The sequence below is a fragment of the Nicotiana tabacum genome, chromosome 2 (assembly GCF_000715075.1).
Source record: "Nicotiana tabacum cultivar K326 chromosome 2, ASM71507v2, whole genome shotgun sequence".
Classification (NCBI taxonomy): domain Eukaryota; kingdom Viridiplantae; phylum Streptophyta; class Magnoliopsida; order Solanales; family Solanaceae; genus Nicotiana; species Nicotiana tabacum.
The window spans coordinates 123,836,197-123,850,869 of record NC_134081.1 but is presented as its reverse complement, the minus strand read 5'-3'; the positions used below and the strand labels follow the sequence as shown (position 1 = coordinate 123,850,869).

General features: G+C 36.5%; 1 protein-coding gene across 3 annotated transcripts; it reads right to left on the bottom strand.

The window, feature by feature from the left end:
* Nucleotides 1-5,309: 5,309 nt before the first annotated feature.
* LOC107789131 (sucrose synthase) lies at nucleotides 5,310-11,114 on the bottom strand. Of its 3 annotated transcripts, none has more exons than XM_016610901.2 (14): nucleotides 10,950-11,114; nucleotides 9,455-9,595; nucleotides 8,925-9,051; nucleotides 8,659-8,810; nucleotides 8,383-8,575; nucleotides 7,948-8,283; nucleotides 7,765-7,860; nucleotides 7,491-7,664; nucleotides 7,263-7,379; nucleotides 6,986-7,152; nucleotides 6,667-6,891; nucleotides 6,016-6,579; nucleotides 5,660-5,798; nucleotides 5,310-5,528 (listed from the first exon to the last, which is right to left on the bottom strand). In XM_016610901.2, the coding sequence occupies exons 2-14, from the start codon at nucleotides 9,550-9,552 to the stop codon at nucleotides 5,499-5,501; spliced, it is 2,418 nt and encodes an 805-aa protein (XP_016466387.1). In that variant the 5' UTR covers nucleotides 9,553-9,595; nucleotides 10,950-11,114; the 3' UTR covers nucleotides 5,310-5,498. The 3 variants fall into 3 exon arrangements, with proteins under 3 accessions (XP_016466387.1, XP_016466390.1, XP_075095016.1); XM_016610904.2 differs by having other exon boundaries at nucleotides 10,564-11,111; XM_075238915.1 differs by lacking the exon at nucleotides 10,950-11,114 and adding an exon at nucleotides 10,895-10,920.
* Nucleotides 11,115-14,673: the final 3,559 nt, after the last annotated feature.

Sequence of the window (14,673 nt, the reverse complement as noted above, 5' to 3'; positions counted from 1 at the left end):
GTTCCGAGCGGAATTACGTCCTAAATCATTATCCTTATTGTTCCTTCGATCTGCGGTATATGGGTGATATCGGTCTTTGTTCGACCTTGGCTTCCTGTCGATGTCCCTCTGATTTTTAACTGCTGACATGTTAGGATGTGCTAAACCAGAAGGAGCTCCCAATTGATCATCCTCGACCCTGATCTTCGATTGGTATCGATTGTGCACATCTGCCCAAGTTACAGCTGGATATTCGATCAAATTTTGTTTCAACTGACGTGATGCTACCGAACTCCACTCATTCAACCCTTGGATGAAATCTTGAACGGCCCAATCATCTGTGACCGGTGGCAACTCCATGCGTTCCATTTGAAATTGGGACACGAACTCCCTTAGCATTTCATTATCCCTTTGTCATACATTGAAAAGGTATGATTTCCTCGTTGCGACCTTTATGGCCCCGGCATGTGCCTTTACGAAAGAATATGCTAACATGGCAAATGAGTCAATTGAATTTGGTGGCAGGTTGTGATACCAAATCATTCCTCCCTTCGAAAGGGTCTCTCCGAATATTTTCAACAGCACAGATTCGATTTCATCATCCTCTAAATCGTTACCCTTGATAGCGCATGTATATAAAGTAACATGCTCGTTGGGATCTATGGTACCATTATATTTGGGTATGTCTGGCATACGAAACTTCTTTGGAATAGGCTTCAGAGTCGCACTTGGAGGAAAGGGTTTTTGTACAAACTTCTTTGAATCCATCCCTTTCAAGATTGGCGGTGCCCCTGGTATCTGATCAACTCGAGGGTTGTATGTCTCCATTTTTTTTATTGTTGGCTTCGATTCTCTTCTCCCCTGATTCAATTCTTTTGGTGAGCTCCTCCAGCATTTTAATTATCGCAGGATCAGTCCCCGATTCGTTACCATTCGGCCTCTCCGGTACTGGCTCGGTACGGCGAGTAATTTCCGATTCGACCCTATTCGGAGCTCTATGCTGATTTGGTAATTGAGAAATAGCGGCTTGCTGAGCCTGAAGCATCTCGAATATTACTTGTACACTAACTCCCTCATCTCCTCTGCCCTGTGTTCCTTGGCCACTAGATCGGCCTTCTCTGCGTACACTCCCATCGAGATCTACGCCTAGGTCCGCATTTAGAGCAATGTACGAACTGACATCGATGGGGTTGGAAACCGGTGCTCCCCCGTGATTAGCCTGTGGCACTTCGATTCCTAGAGCAATCACATTTTCATTTTCACCATGGAATCCGAGGCCATTGTCACCGTGTGTGGATGTGTTTTGTGAGTTTGACATGTTTTAACCTGAAAGCAAAGATACTTGACAAGAACGAGCGCAAAATAGTGTGTTTCACCAGAATCAGTACCGAAAAATCACTATTATCCTTAGCCCACGATGGGCGCCAAACTGTTTACCCTAAAATTCGAGTAACAGTTAAACTTATTTAGTGGTTTTAAGGATACGTGATTTAATCCAATACTAATTGATAAACAAGGAATTGAATAGATAATCTGAATAGTAAAATAAATCAAACCAGTGTTCTAGCAGTGCTTTCGACATCGATTCGCGATGGTATCGAGGTTGGGTAAGAAGAACAGTAAAGAAAAAAAAATAAACAATGATGAACAATAATAGATAGTAAGTGCAATAGAGAGAAACATCTTTGTATATGTTTTTCAGTGAATCAAATAGGTAAATTAATGGAGGTTTATATTAATGACATGCTAGTTAAGTCCCTGCGCGCAGAGGACCATTTGGCTTATTTCCATGAAACGTTCGAGATTTTAAGAAAATACAACACGAAGCTCAACCCCGAGAAATGTGCTTTCGGGGATGGTTTACCCTAAAATTCGAGTAACAATTGAACTTATTTAGTGATTTTAAGGATACGTGATTTAATCCAATACCAATTGATAAACAAGGAATTGAATAGATAATCTGAATAGTAAAATAAATCAAACTAGTATTCTAGTAGTACTTTCGACCTCGATTCGGGATGGTCTCGAGGTTGGGTAAGAAGAACAGTAAAGAACAGAAAATAAACAATGATGAACAGTAATAGATAGTAAGTGAAATAGAGAGCAGCGCTTTTGTATATGTTTTTCAGTGAATCCATCCCTTTCAAGATTGGCGGTGCCCCTGGTATCTGATCAACTCGAGGGTTGTATGTCTCTATTTTTTTATTGTTGGCTTCGATTCTCTTCTCCCATGATTCAATTCTTTTGGTGAGCTCCTCCAGCATTTTAATTATCGCAGGATCAGTCCCCGATTCGTTACCATTCGGCCTCTCCGGTACTGGCTCGGTACGGCGAGTAATTTCCGATTCGACCCTATTCGGAGCTCTATGCTGATTTTGTAACTGAGCAATAGCGGCTTGCTGAGCTTGAAGAATCTCGAATATTACTTGGAGACCGACTCCCTCGTCTCCTCTGCCATGTGTTCCTTGGCCACTAGATCGGCCTTTTCTGCGTACACTCCCATCGAGATCTGCGCCTAGGTCCGCATTTAGAGCAACGTGCGAACTGACATCGATGGGGTCGCCAACCGGTGCTCCCCCGTGATTAGCCTGTGGCACTTCGATTCCTAGAGCAATCACATTTTCGTTTTCACCATGGAATCCGAGGCCATTGTCACCGTGTGTGGATGCGTTTTGTGAGTTTGACATATTTTAATGTGAAAGCAAAGATACTTGACAAGAACAAGTGTAAAATAGTGTGTTTCACCAGAATCAGTACTGAAAAATTACTATTATCCTTAGCCCCACGGTGGGTACCAAACTGTTTACCCTAAAATTCGAGTACCAATTAAACTTATTTAGTGATTTTAAGGATACGTAATTTAATCCAATACCAATTGATAAACAAAGAATTGAATAGATAATCTGAATAGTAAAATAAATCAAACCAGAGTTCTAGCAGTACTTTCGACATTGATTCGGGATGGTCTCGAGGTTGGGTAAGAAGAACAGTAAAGAATAGAAAATAAACAATGATAAACAGTAATAGATAGTAAGTGAAATAGAGAGCAGCATTTTTGTATATGTTTTTCAGTGAATCAAATAGGTAAATCAATGGAGGTTTATATTAATGACATGCTAGTTAAGTCCCTGCGCGCAGAGGACCATTTGGCTTATTTCCATGAAACGTTCGAGATTTTAAGAAAATACAACACGAAACTCAACCCCGAGAAATGTGCTTTCGGGGATGGTTTACCCTAAAATTTGAGTAACAATTGAACTTATTTAGTGATTTTAAGGATACTTGATTTAATCCAATACTAATTGATAAACAAGGAATTGAATAGATAATCTAAATAGTAAAATAAATCAAACTAGTATTCTAGTAGTACTTTCGACCTCGATTCGGGATAGTCTCGAGGTTGGGTAAGAAGAACAGTAAAGAACAGAAAATAAACAATGATGAACAGTAATAGATAGTAAGTGAAATAGAGAGTAGCGGTTTTGTATATGTTTTCAGTAAATCCATCCCTTTCAAGATTGGCGGTGCCCCCGGTATCTCATCAACTCGAGAGTTGTATGTCTCCATTTTTTTATCGTTGGCTTCGATTCTCTTCTCCCCTGATTCAATTCTTTTGGTGAGCTCCTCCAGCATTTTAATTATCGCAGGATCAGTCCCCGATTCGTTACCATTCAGCCTCTCCGGCACTAGCTCGGTAAGGCAAGTAATTTTCGACTCGACCCTATTCGTAGCTCTATGTTGATTTTGTAACTGAGCAATAGCGGCTTGCTGAGCCTGAAGCATCTCGAATATTACTTTGAGACTGACTCCCTCGTCTCCTCTGCCCTGTGTTCCTTGGCCACTAGATCGGCCTTCTCTGCGTACACTCCCATTGAGATCTACGCCTAGGTCCGCATTTAGAGCAACATGTGAACTGACATCGATGGGGTTGGCAACCGGTGCTCCCCCGTGATTAGCCTGTGGCACTTTGATTCCTAGAGCAATCACATTTTCGTTTTCACCATGGAATCCGAGGCCATTGTCACCGTGTGTGAATGCGTTTTGTGAGTTTGACATGTTTTAACGTGAAAGCAAATATACTTGACAAGAACAAGCGTAAAATAGTGTGTTTCACCAAAATCAGTACTGAAAAATCACTATTATCCTTAGCCCCGCGATGGGCGCCAAACTGTTTACCCTAAAATTCGAGTAACAATTAAATTTATTTAGTGGTTTTAAGGATACATTATTTAATTCAATACTAATTGATAAACAAGGAATTGAATGGATAATTTAAATAGTAAAATAAATCAAACTAGTGTTCTAGCAGTGCTTTCGACCTCGATTCGGGATGGTCTCGAGGTTGGGTAAGAAGAACAGTAAAGAACACAAAATAAACAATGATGAACAGTAATAGATAGTATGTGAAATAGAGAGCAGCGTTTTTGTATATGTTTTTCAGTGAATCCATCCCTTTCAAGATTGGCGGTGCCCCCGGTATCTGATCAACTCAAGAATTGTATGTCTCCACTTTTTTATCGTTGGATCACTATTATTCTTAACCCCACGGTGGGCGCCAAACTGTTTACCCTAAAATTCGAGTAACAATTAAACTTATTTAGTGGTTTTAACTTTTAAGGATACGTGATTTAATCCAATACCAATTGATAAACCAGGAATTGAATAGATAATCTGAATAGTAAAATAAATCAAACCAGTGTTCTAGCAGTGCTTTCGACATCGATTCGTGATAGTGTTTTAGCAGTGCTTTCGACCTCGATTCGGGATGGTGTCCAAGTTGGGTAGGAAGAACAGTAAAGAACAAAATCATATCTACATATTCAATTATTTTGAATTTAAAACCATATCGCTTACCCAAATCATTTTTCACGTGGCATTTATCTCCTTTATTTAAGTCATTTATTTGTATTGTAAGACATGAGTTTGGAACACAGTCCAAAAACTAGTTAGACTAATAATCCCAAGTTTTTATATCCATTCTTTTTCTCCTCATCCACATTTTTCTCTTCTAACGACAAAATTATTTCTCTATTAGAAAATATACCAAATTAATAAGGTTTCTCGTCAAGGACTCAATGTTGTCAAAGTTATAAAGTTTGCCTTTGATTCTTATTTTGACCTTTGTCAATATAGGGCAGGAAATTCAACATTATCCAATATAGTTGTCTCCAGTGTGGTTGGCAAAATTGACCTTATAATAACATAGGGTAACAAAAGTCATTCTCTAGACTCTAGAGTGAATATGTTTCCAACTGGAATAACTAGGAAATAATGCTATCTTTTTGAGTCAATTCCAATAACAGAATGTAAAGTCTTAAGAAAGCAGGATAAACAGATTGAAATTTGATATTTTTATTCGCACTTAAGCTACAGAATGTCAAATTTGCAATCCTCTTGATAACTACAGACAGAACAAAATGCAAATAAAAAGACAAGTAGAAAAGCAAAAAGATACAAATGAGAAATAAGGAGAACTAGACAACATATTCTAAGACAATGTGGATAACAACCAGATCAATTTACTCAACAGCCAACGGGACAGCTTCAGCCTGAACCAAAAACAAAAGATAAAAACTTCATTAGCAGCTGCTTAACTGAAGATTTACAACAGCTTTAGCTACAGTTTAAATGAGTGCACTCAACTAACAATTGGAAGAGTGCAGAAAGCAGTGAAACTCACCAGTTTGCGGAATTTTAGAGCATAGAACATTTCAAGATAACGACGAATTTCAAGACGATCAAGTTTGGAAACATGCTTCCAGAATCCATAAACAGCAGCCAGTGTCAACAACCGATCCGAGTAGATTTGCCATGTGTACCTTTTAATTAATTCGCAGAGAATCAACAACAACAATAATAACAAACGCAGACCTTACCCCTACCTTGTGAAGGTAGAAAGCATGTTTTCGATAAAACCTCGGCTCAAAAAACAGGGAAAAGGAAGCAACAAAGAATAACAAGTAGGTTTTGCAAAAATGAGCTTAATAATGATCATGGTAGGTTTTGCAAAAATGAAAAGAGTAGCAGCTTGCTTACTTCTCCTGTATACGCTTAAGGCCGCCCTCGGAAATGGCTTCCCAGTGTGAAGGTTCTTTCTTACATCTCTCAAAGAAATCAGCTAGAAGTTCAGCTGCCTGCTCGCCGTGGTATGGATCAATGTGAAAACCAGACTTCCCGTGAACGATGATCTCAGCTGGACCACCGTGATTAGTTGCAAACGTAGGCAAACCACAGGTCATGGCCTCAACAACAGTCAAACCAAAAGCCTCGTAAAATGCAGGCTGCACAAAAGCTCCCCTAGTATCGGCAATGTACCTGTAGAGTTCGCCATTCCTCACGCGGTTCATCTGGGAAGAAATCCATCGGAATTGGCCGTTTAAATTGTGCGTCTTTATAAGTTCATACATCTTCTTCATCTCTGCCTGTTCTTCCAAATCTTTGGATTCCTTCCTTCGGTCTCCACCAACCACGACAAGGTTAACCAACTCCCTTAGCCGTGGGTTCTTGGCGTACAACTCCACAAGTCCAGTTAAGTTCTTCACTCGATCCAATCTAGCCATGGTGAATATAATTGGCTTATTCCTGTCCTTCAGCACACACCTGATAGAAGCACAAATCTATTCAGTAAAAACTTTTTTACATAATTAGCCACAATTTTGCAGCAGGATTGCTAGTTTAGTAACATACATGTGTTCGTCATTCTCAACATCGCTAAACAGCAGCTCCTCAATTTCAGGGTGATATGCTGTCAATCGCTTTTCCTTCTCGAAGTAGGGGAAATAGAGATTCATATCAGCTCCTGGTGACACAATGTTGAATTTGGGATCGAACACATCAATGCCGTGAACAACTCTATACAATCCAGGCATCGTGAAAGCCATGTGGCTCTCGTACTGTCCAACAGTGTCCTTGCTGGGAAATTTAGAAAAGTTTTAGGATCAAACACAATGAAGTAGGATTAAATTAACTAATTTAATCATATCGGAAATCCATTGTGATGTAATACCTTCCCGCTATCTCCTGGAAAGTGCTGGTGATTATGAAATCGGTGTGATTCATTGCAATAAGATCGGCAGTAAACTGGGCTGAGAAATGGTATTTTTCATCAAATTTCTTCAAGTAGATATCAGAATCAGGATATTTTGTTTTCTCCAAAGCATGAGCTATCGTGCACTGCATAAGGCAAAATAGACGGAAAAGATAAAAGAGAGAGAACTCTTAACTTCTAGTTGCAAATGAAAGGAAATGCAAAGTTGAAATAACAGGTGACAAACATTACAGACCTGAGTTACACCTAACTTGTGAGCCAACAAGGAGGCAGCAAGGTTGCCCTCGCTGTAGTTGCCGATTATAAGATCTGGCTTTGCCTGCAGTTCTGCAGCAATTTCTTTTGCCACATCCTAATGTAATAAAATCCGAAGTTTTAGCGAAAGCCAAAGTGTTAGTAAGTGAAAAATTGCTGCCAAAACAGATTGGAAGATTGAAAAATGAATAGAGAAAGCTTGCTTCACCTCAGTGAATGTCTCCATGTAAGGCCAGACTTCAAAGCGAGAGATCCATTTGCGAACGATGCCCTTCTCGGTCCTAAAGGGGACCCTAAGAATATGTGAATGCTCTGTTCCAAACACTTTCTCAAGCCGCTGACCACAAGTGGTACCAACCGCATCAGGCAGCAGCCGAGTAACCTGAGGGAAAAAAAAAAAAAAAGGAAAATCAGTCATTAGATTTGAACAGATCAAATCCTGCACAATCATAAGTTTAAACGCAATTATTGGAGATACGAACAATAAGAATACGCGGTTTGATATCAAGTCCTTGCTCCTTTATGCGCTTGAGCATCTCACGCTCCAAGGCCGGAACTTGATCCAAAATATAGACAACCTGCAAATTAAGGAAGGAGGACCTTAGAACTTGCCGCAAATAAGTTTCAGAGGGAAAAGCGTAAGGTGTTACAAATAAGCAGTGCACCTGGCCACCAGTATCGGGGTAACCCAAGACATTTTCCTGGGCGAAATATCCGTGAGGTGAAAGAATGACCACATTAAAAACCATAGGAATTCTACCAAGGAACTTCTCAAGAGTGCATGAGTCTGGAGCCTCGAGGAGATCCAGGAGCATGCAGATCATCTCTAGAACACGCTCAGCATTGTCACCCCAGCCCCTCTCTAGGCCAATTTCTTGGAACTTGTGCTCAAATACCGAGTATGAAGTTTCAGGGGAAAGGGTAGTGAGATATTCCTCAGCCTTCCTTAGGACATTTTGGAGAGTGTTTAAGTCCTGAACTCTGTCATTCAGCATCATTGTCTGCACAGAAAATCATAAATCAGTTGCCACTAAAAAATTCACGAAGCAAAGCAACTTTCAGAAACTAAATTCATAGACAAACAGGAAAAACAAGTTTACCTTGCCCTTGTAGTGATGAACTCGAAGAAACTCGAGAAGAGGGGTCATGCTTTCCTTGTCATGGAACATTTTGGCAGAGAGGTGTCGGTTGAGGAATTCAACTCCATTTCCAATTGATTTGGTGAGGGTTGGTTTGGGAAATGATGCAGTGAAGGGCTCAAAATCCAGCTCAAGAACAAAGTTATCGTTCGAGCTGCATCAGGGGAAAACACAACATTAATCAAAAAGTTCAGAACATATTATTTAACAAATCATCATTTCGAACCTAAAACTTACGTTCCATTAACAAGTTCTTCCTTGAATTGCAAATATTCAGGCACAGTCAGCTCCTCGACAATAAGTGCATTGACATTCACACGAACATATTCCCACACACCAGGCCGCAGACGAATGGCAAGCGCAACCCAAGGGGACAAGACAATTGCTTCCTAGTATGACAAACCACACCAGACTTTTCAAATACTAGCCACAAACTGACACATATATGATCTTAGTAAGACAATAAATGCTATCCATCACCTAACACTAAAACCACAAATTACCTGAGTAGATTTCAGGACTTCTTCAAAAGCATGATCATTCAGTTTGTTTTTGTCTTCTTTGTGAATTGATTCAAACTCAGCCAGCAACTGGTGAGGTTTCAATATCCCTTTTCCGTGGCTTTCAATCCTGCAACCGGCAAAACCAGCATGAATAATCCATGATACACATGTTTAAACTAAATTTTTGTGCTGAAGACATAAAAAAGGACAGCCCAACCGGTGCACTAAGTTCCCGCTATGCGCGGGTCCGTGGAAGGGCGATCTATTGCACGCAGCCTTACCTGCATTTCTGCAAGAGGCTGTTTCCACGGCTCGAAACCGTGACCTCCTTGTCACATGAGGTCAACTTTACGAGTTACGCCAAGATACACTTCCTATGCTCAAGCCATAATTAAGTAAATAAACGTGTATTCTCTCAAACATTTTAAGTTGTCAGTTGAAATGGTCGCACTTTGTTCATATATTAGTCCATACATTAGAACTGGCAAATAACACCAACTAAATCAAAGAACAATCTGCTAAGACTATACCTTGAAAGAAACAGCAAAATCTCATTGCGATGAGCAGCCAAAGTAGCATCAAGACGTTCGCGAAGGCTGTGAACACGAGTTAGCACACGTTCGGCCATTGCAGTTGAATTCAGCAGCTGGAAATTCTCAGATGACTTTCAACTGTAACAAACCAAATATATCACTGTTAACTTTTAAAAAAATTAACATAGTACTATTAAAAAAAGTTGAGATTGTCAAAGAAAGTCATCTAATCACCCAAATTTTCAATGATCTGGAATATACTACAACAAATTTCAAACCTCACCTAGTACTATATAGTAAAACTAGTACACCTACCAAAATAGTATAGTAACATTTATTACTGTACTTAATTGAATAATTATGTGGAAAAAATACTATGCTATGCGTGACAACCAATATGACTATGAGAGTTAATAAATAAATTAATCTGCCCCAATAAAAACACAACAGAGAGAAGCTACAGCGATCTTCCTATTATAAAATATGTTGTATTCTTTTTCACCTTTAGTTGAACCACAATTGAAAACCAATAAATAATTAAATAAAAACACGTATATATGAGCAACACCTTTCGTCATATTTTAAAAGGAATAAAGTTAAAAGAATATGCCATCTAGAATTTAGTAGACATCTCACTCGGAAACAAAAAGAGGAAAAACTTGTGACGAAATCAAATACTAAAATATTTTTCTTGAAGATAGATATGTCTTGAATAGGAACTACATTTTCTTTAATCTTCCAATATTCTGAAACTTACGGTTAAGTCCAACTAAACCGTAAAATGTTTTCTGTCAAAAAAATTATTTATTTCAGTGATCCAACTCGAAACCTTGGTCAAAACGAAAGGACCACATCCTCAAAACTACTTGATAAAACAAAGACACGTGTAACACAAATATGGAGTAATTTCTTAAGGAGAAAAGAATAGTAGATAGAAAATTTTGATTTGTCTTCTAGTCAACCTTCACCAGCCAAGTCAAACTTATGTGCTATTTTTAATGAATAATCCGTAATATTCTAGCGGTGACGGTTATGAACAGACTTTTCTACCAATAAAATTTAGTTATCTAATTTTTCTATCACTAAAAAAAGTTGAATTTGCAGACCTTTTTTTTTTAATGTTTTGACTAGCTGAAAAACAGACTTTTCGACCAAGAAATTTCTCACAATCTGATCGTCTTTTCAGTCAACAGAAAAAAAAATGGTTAAGATTTTGAAACTGATCATATGGGTTCTTTTTTGCAGCTAAATCTGGACGATCATCTAACAAAAAAGCAGAAATGACAAAAAAAGCAGAAAATGAAGTAATCAAGAACAGTAGTTCAAGTAAATGCTAGTGGAAAAAAAGATTAAAAATCCAGATATATTCCTTTTTCTGGGGATGAGAACAACGTCAAAAGATTTATGATAAAGACTGGAAAACAAATTCTTACGCACCGACAAAACAGAAGAAAATGACAGTAATATTGCAAAATGGAAGTTGCAGCTTTACCTTTTAAAGAAAAAGAAGAGAGAGCAAAAATGAGAGGAATAAGGAATGGAATAATGAAACTAATGGAAGAAAAAGAGAACAAGAATAAGCAGCAAATGAAATGAACGAAAGGAATGGAAATCAAAGAAGCAAATGAAAGAGGTTTGTTTATGAATGGTGAGTGAGGAATGGAATGGCTAGAGCTCCCTTTTTATACAAAACAAAAGTGTACTTGTATACGTGTCCTTTAAATGATTTAATTAACTACTTACAAAATGCTACTAGTACTATCATTTATATTTGGAGCAATTATAAATGTTTGTATTAAATTAGATTTCTGAACCCTACCTGAATGCAGGTATTTTATACATAGTACTACCTTTCTGCATGGGTGGCTCGACTATAAGACGAGTGAAGCAATCCCTTGGGGCCCGACCTGTTTTTTTCTTAAAGATATATTGTGTATGTATTATTATAAAAAATGTGTGTACAATTAAATTTTAAAAAAAATTAAAACGAAAGTATAATAACTTTAATGTGAGTATCGTTGTAATAATTAGAGAATGGAATAATTTTTAATTAATTGTTTCTTTTACACGAGTAGGGTAGCTATTTTTTTGCTTCATTTATATACTAACAATTAATATGGGCCCACACTATTATTTATATATTACCTTTTTCATTCTCTCTTTTACTATTCTTATTCTCAATATATTGAAAAGTCTCTCAATCGGTAATTTACCGCGGTTTACAAGTTGTCTTCTTCAGAATATCAAGCATTAGAACACTTTCGATACTAAAGCAATGCAACACTTTTCGATATCATTATATCAACTTATCTTGCTCTATAGTTTTTAACCCTTTGATTTCTGGTACTATCTATTGTTTCTTGTACATCGATTATCTTATTTATCTGTGAGAGTTACTGTTCTTTTTTAGACTGTTTTATCATGACTTATTCGCTTTCGTTACTTTTATTTTCTTACCGCATTGAATAGATTGTCCTTATCTTACTTTTTTTTTTGCCATGCTTTCTCTTGAGCCGAGGTTCTTTCGGAAATAACCTTTCTACTTTCCAAGGTAGAGGTAAGATTTGCGTAAACTCTACCTTTTCTGATCCCAGTTTGTAGGTTTTTACTGAGTATTTTATTGTTGTATCTCAATTTATCAAATTCTTGAACCGATTTTATTATTCTATCTTATTTTATATTTTTTCATTAAAAATTTATCGTTGATATTCTTACTTAGGGTCTCTGAAATTTGGCTTTAGGCCTCAATCTTTTTGAGATGGCCATGCATTTTTGACTAGTAAGTTGTGTTAGAAAGGCAAATCAGTATTAGTATTTACTTATTTCTGTTCTAGTTTTTCTCAAATCAGTACTAGTATTTTCTTATTTGTCTGTTCTAGTTTTTCTTTGGTCCTTTGGGCTTATTGAATGACCAATTGCCTCTTCTCCATCTTTTTCTACTTTGGAAAAAGAAGACAAATTAGAATTCTCAAAACCTTGTGTTAAAATCACCTTTTTTTTTATAAATAGTTTATAACTTACTTATCTAAGACGAATTTAAATGAAAAATATTATCAGTGAAAATGTATATAGTTGACTCTAAATTTGTTCAGGATTAAGGCGATTGTTGCTGTATTTGTCAACAAATTATCCCCATTCCTTATCCTATATTTCATATGATCATTATATGTCATTAAACTTTCCCCAAACACATACAGGTTCATCCGTTAATATATTAAACTGCTATTACTCTATGGGTCGTTTGGCTGAGAAGTAAGTTATTTCTGATTAATTATTTCGGGATTAGTTATCCTTGTTATCCTACCATCCTATAGAGATAAAAATAATACTACAATTCCGGGATCGGGATTAATTATACTACGATTTTATCTCAACCAAACGTGGGACAAACTCATCTCAAACTTAATCCCCGAATTAATTATTTCTTGTCCCTCTTACCAAACGACTCTATAAATTTTAATAATAAAATAAAATCCGACACAATTTAAAGGACAAGTCTGCAAAATATTACTCCAATAATGTACGTAGTTTCACAAACCACAAGCAGTTTTGTACATTCAGAGTTGTTTTTACCAAAACCACTTTTGTGCTTCTGTATTTAGTACTAATCCAATGGACCCATAATTTGTGTAATAGGTGGGACCCTTTTCGTTAATGATGGCTTATTCACTTTTATTTACTTTTTCTCAATTTGTTGGAGCTACTTTTTTTTCATTTGTGCTCAGCATTTGACCTTTTCTATTTTATTTGTTAGTGTGTTTAGAATTATGGCAATTTTCTATTACCTGCATAGGGAAAGAAAAAGTTAATTATACAAAAGGTGCAGAGGAGGTGTACGTGTATGTGTGAGGATAATATATGTTATGTTTTGGTTGTATGTAGTGTGTTTCTGGATTTCTTGAATTTTCAAAGGTTCCTATTCTTTTTTGAACACGGATGTTCGTCGATCGGTACGGTACGATATTTAAATATTTCGGTTCGCTATTTATTCGATATTCTATTTCTTAAAATACTATACCTAATTAAATTCGGTATGGTTTAATTTTTCTCCTTTCGGTTTCGATTTGTGCGATTCGGTAACTTCGGTTTATTCGATTTGAATATTAACTAATGCATAGAGTCATAAACTTTTATATTCTTAATTAAAGTACTCAAAAGTACAAAATTAAAAATGTTTGTTCACAAAAATTTTATCCAAAACCAGCAAATATCAACCCAAAGAGAAAAAACTCTACATAAAGGAATAAATTTGATCAATATAAATATCGTGTTACTTGCTTAGAGTTAATTGATGAACTTGGAGAATAAAGAAAAGTAAAATTTTAGATTTTTTATATTTATATTATAATTAATAATATGTGTATTGTGTAATATAATATATATTTCGGTACGGTATCAGTATTTCATTTTAAAATACCACATATCATACCTAGTACTAATTTTTTTTAAAAACTTAAACCAAATATCATATCGAGTACCAAAATATCAAATATCAAATACTAAAATTTTCGATTTCGGTACAATAATTCGATATTTACCAAATCATGCACAACCCTATCTTTGACTCCATCATCCTTAAACCAACTATTACATGTTATATGACGCAATTTCCTTAGCCCCAACTTGTTCTTTAACCCGGTATTTGATATCCGCTTCTAGATTTTATTAATTTGAATGTATGATGTAAAGTCCATTAAAAAAATTTATTCCATACCAGGATTTTTTCTTTTCTTCCATTTTCTCAACGTAGGAAAACGGTTCTAGTCGTCCCATAACATGTTTAATTTTGTGTTATCTGATCCATGAATTTAGAACTATTACTTTGTTTCTCTCCTCCATTTTAAGTACAAGCATATCTGATCCACCAAGGAACAAGAAAAGATAAGACAAGATAAGACATGAGTTAACAGGATTAAATTAAAGTCATTTTCCCTTTAAATTCATATTTTTCGTCATTAAATATGTTTTTTTTTTGTCCAACTGAAAAACAAGATTAAATATGAAAACTAAGTAGAGTAAGATATGTAATCTAAAATATCTTTTAGGGAAGTTGTTACTTGTTACACTCTTCATTCTGTTTAGTTGTCATGTTTACTAAATATAGTAGTTCATAAATACTCTCTCTGTTCACGGTAAAAAAACGTGATAAATAAAATTGAACGGAAGGAGGTAGCATGTAGTTTCACAAACCACAAACAGTTTTTTACATTCACAGT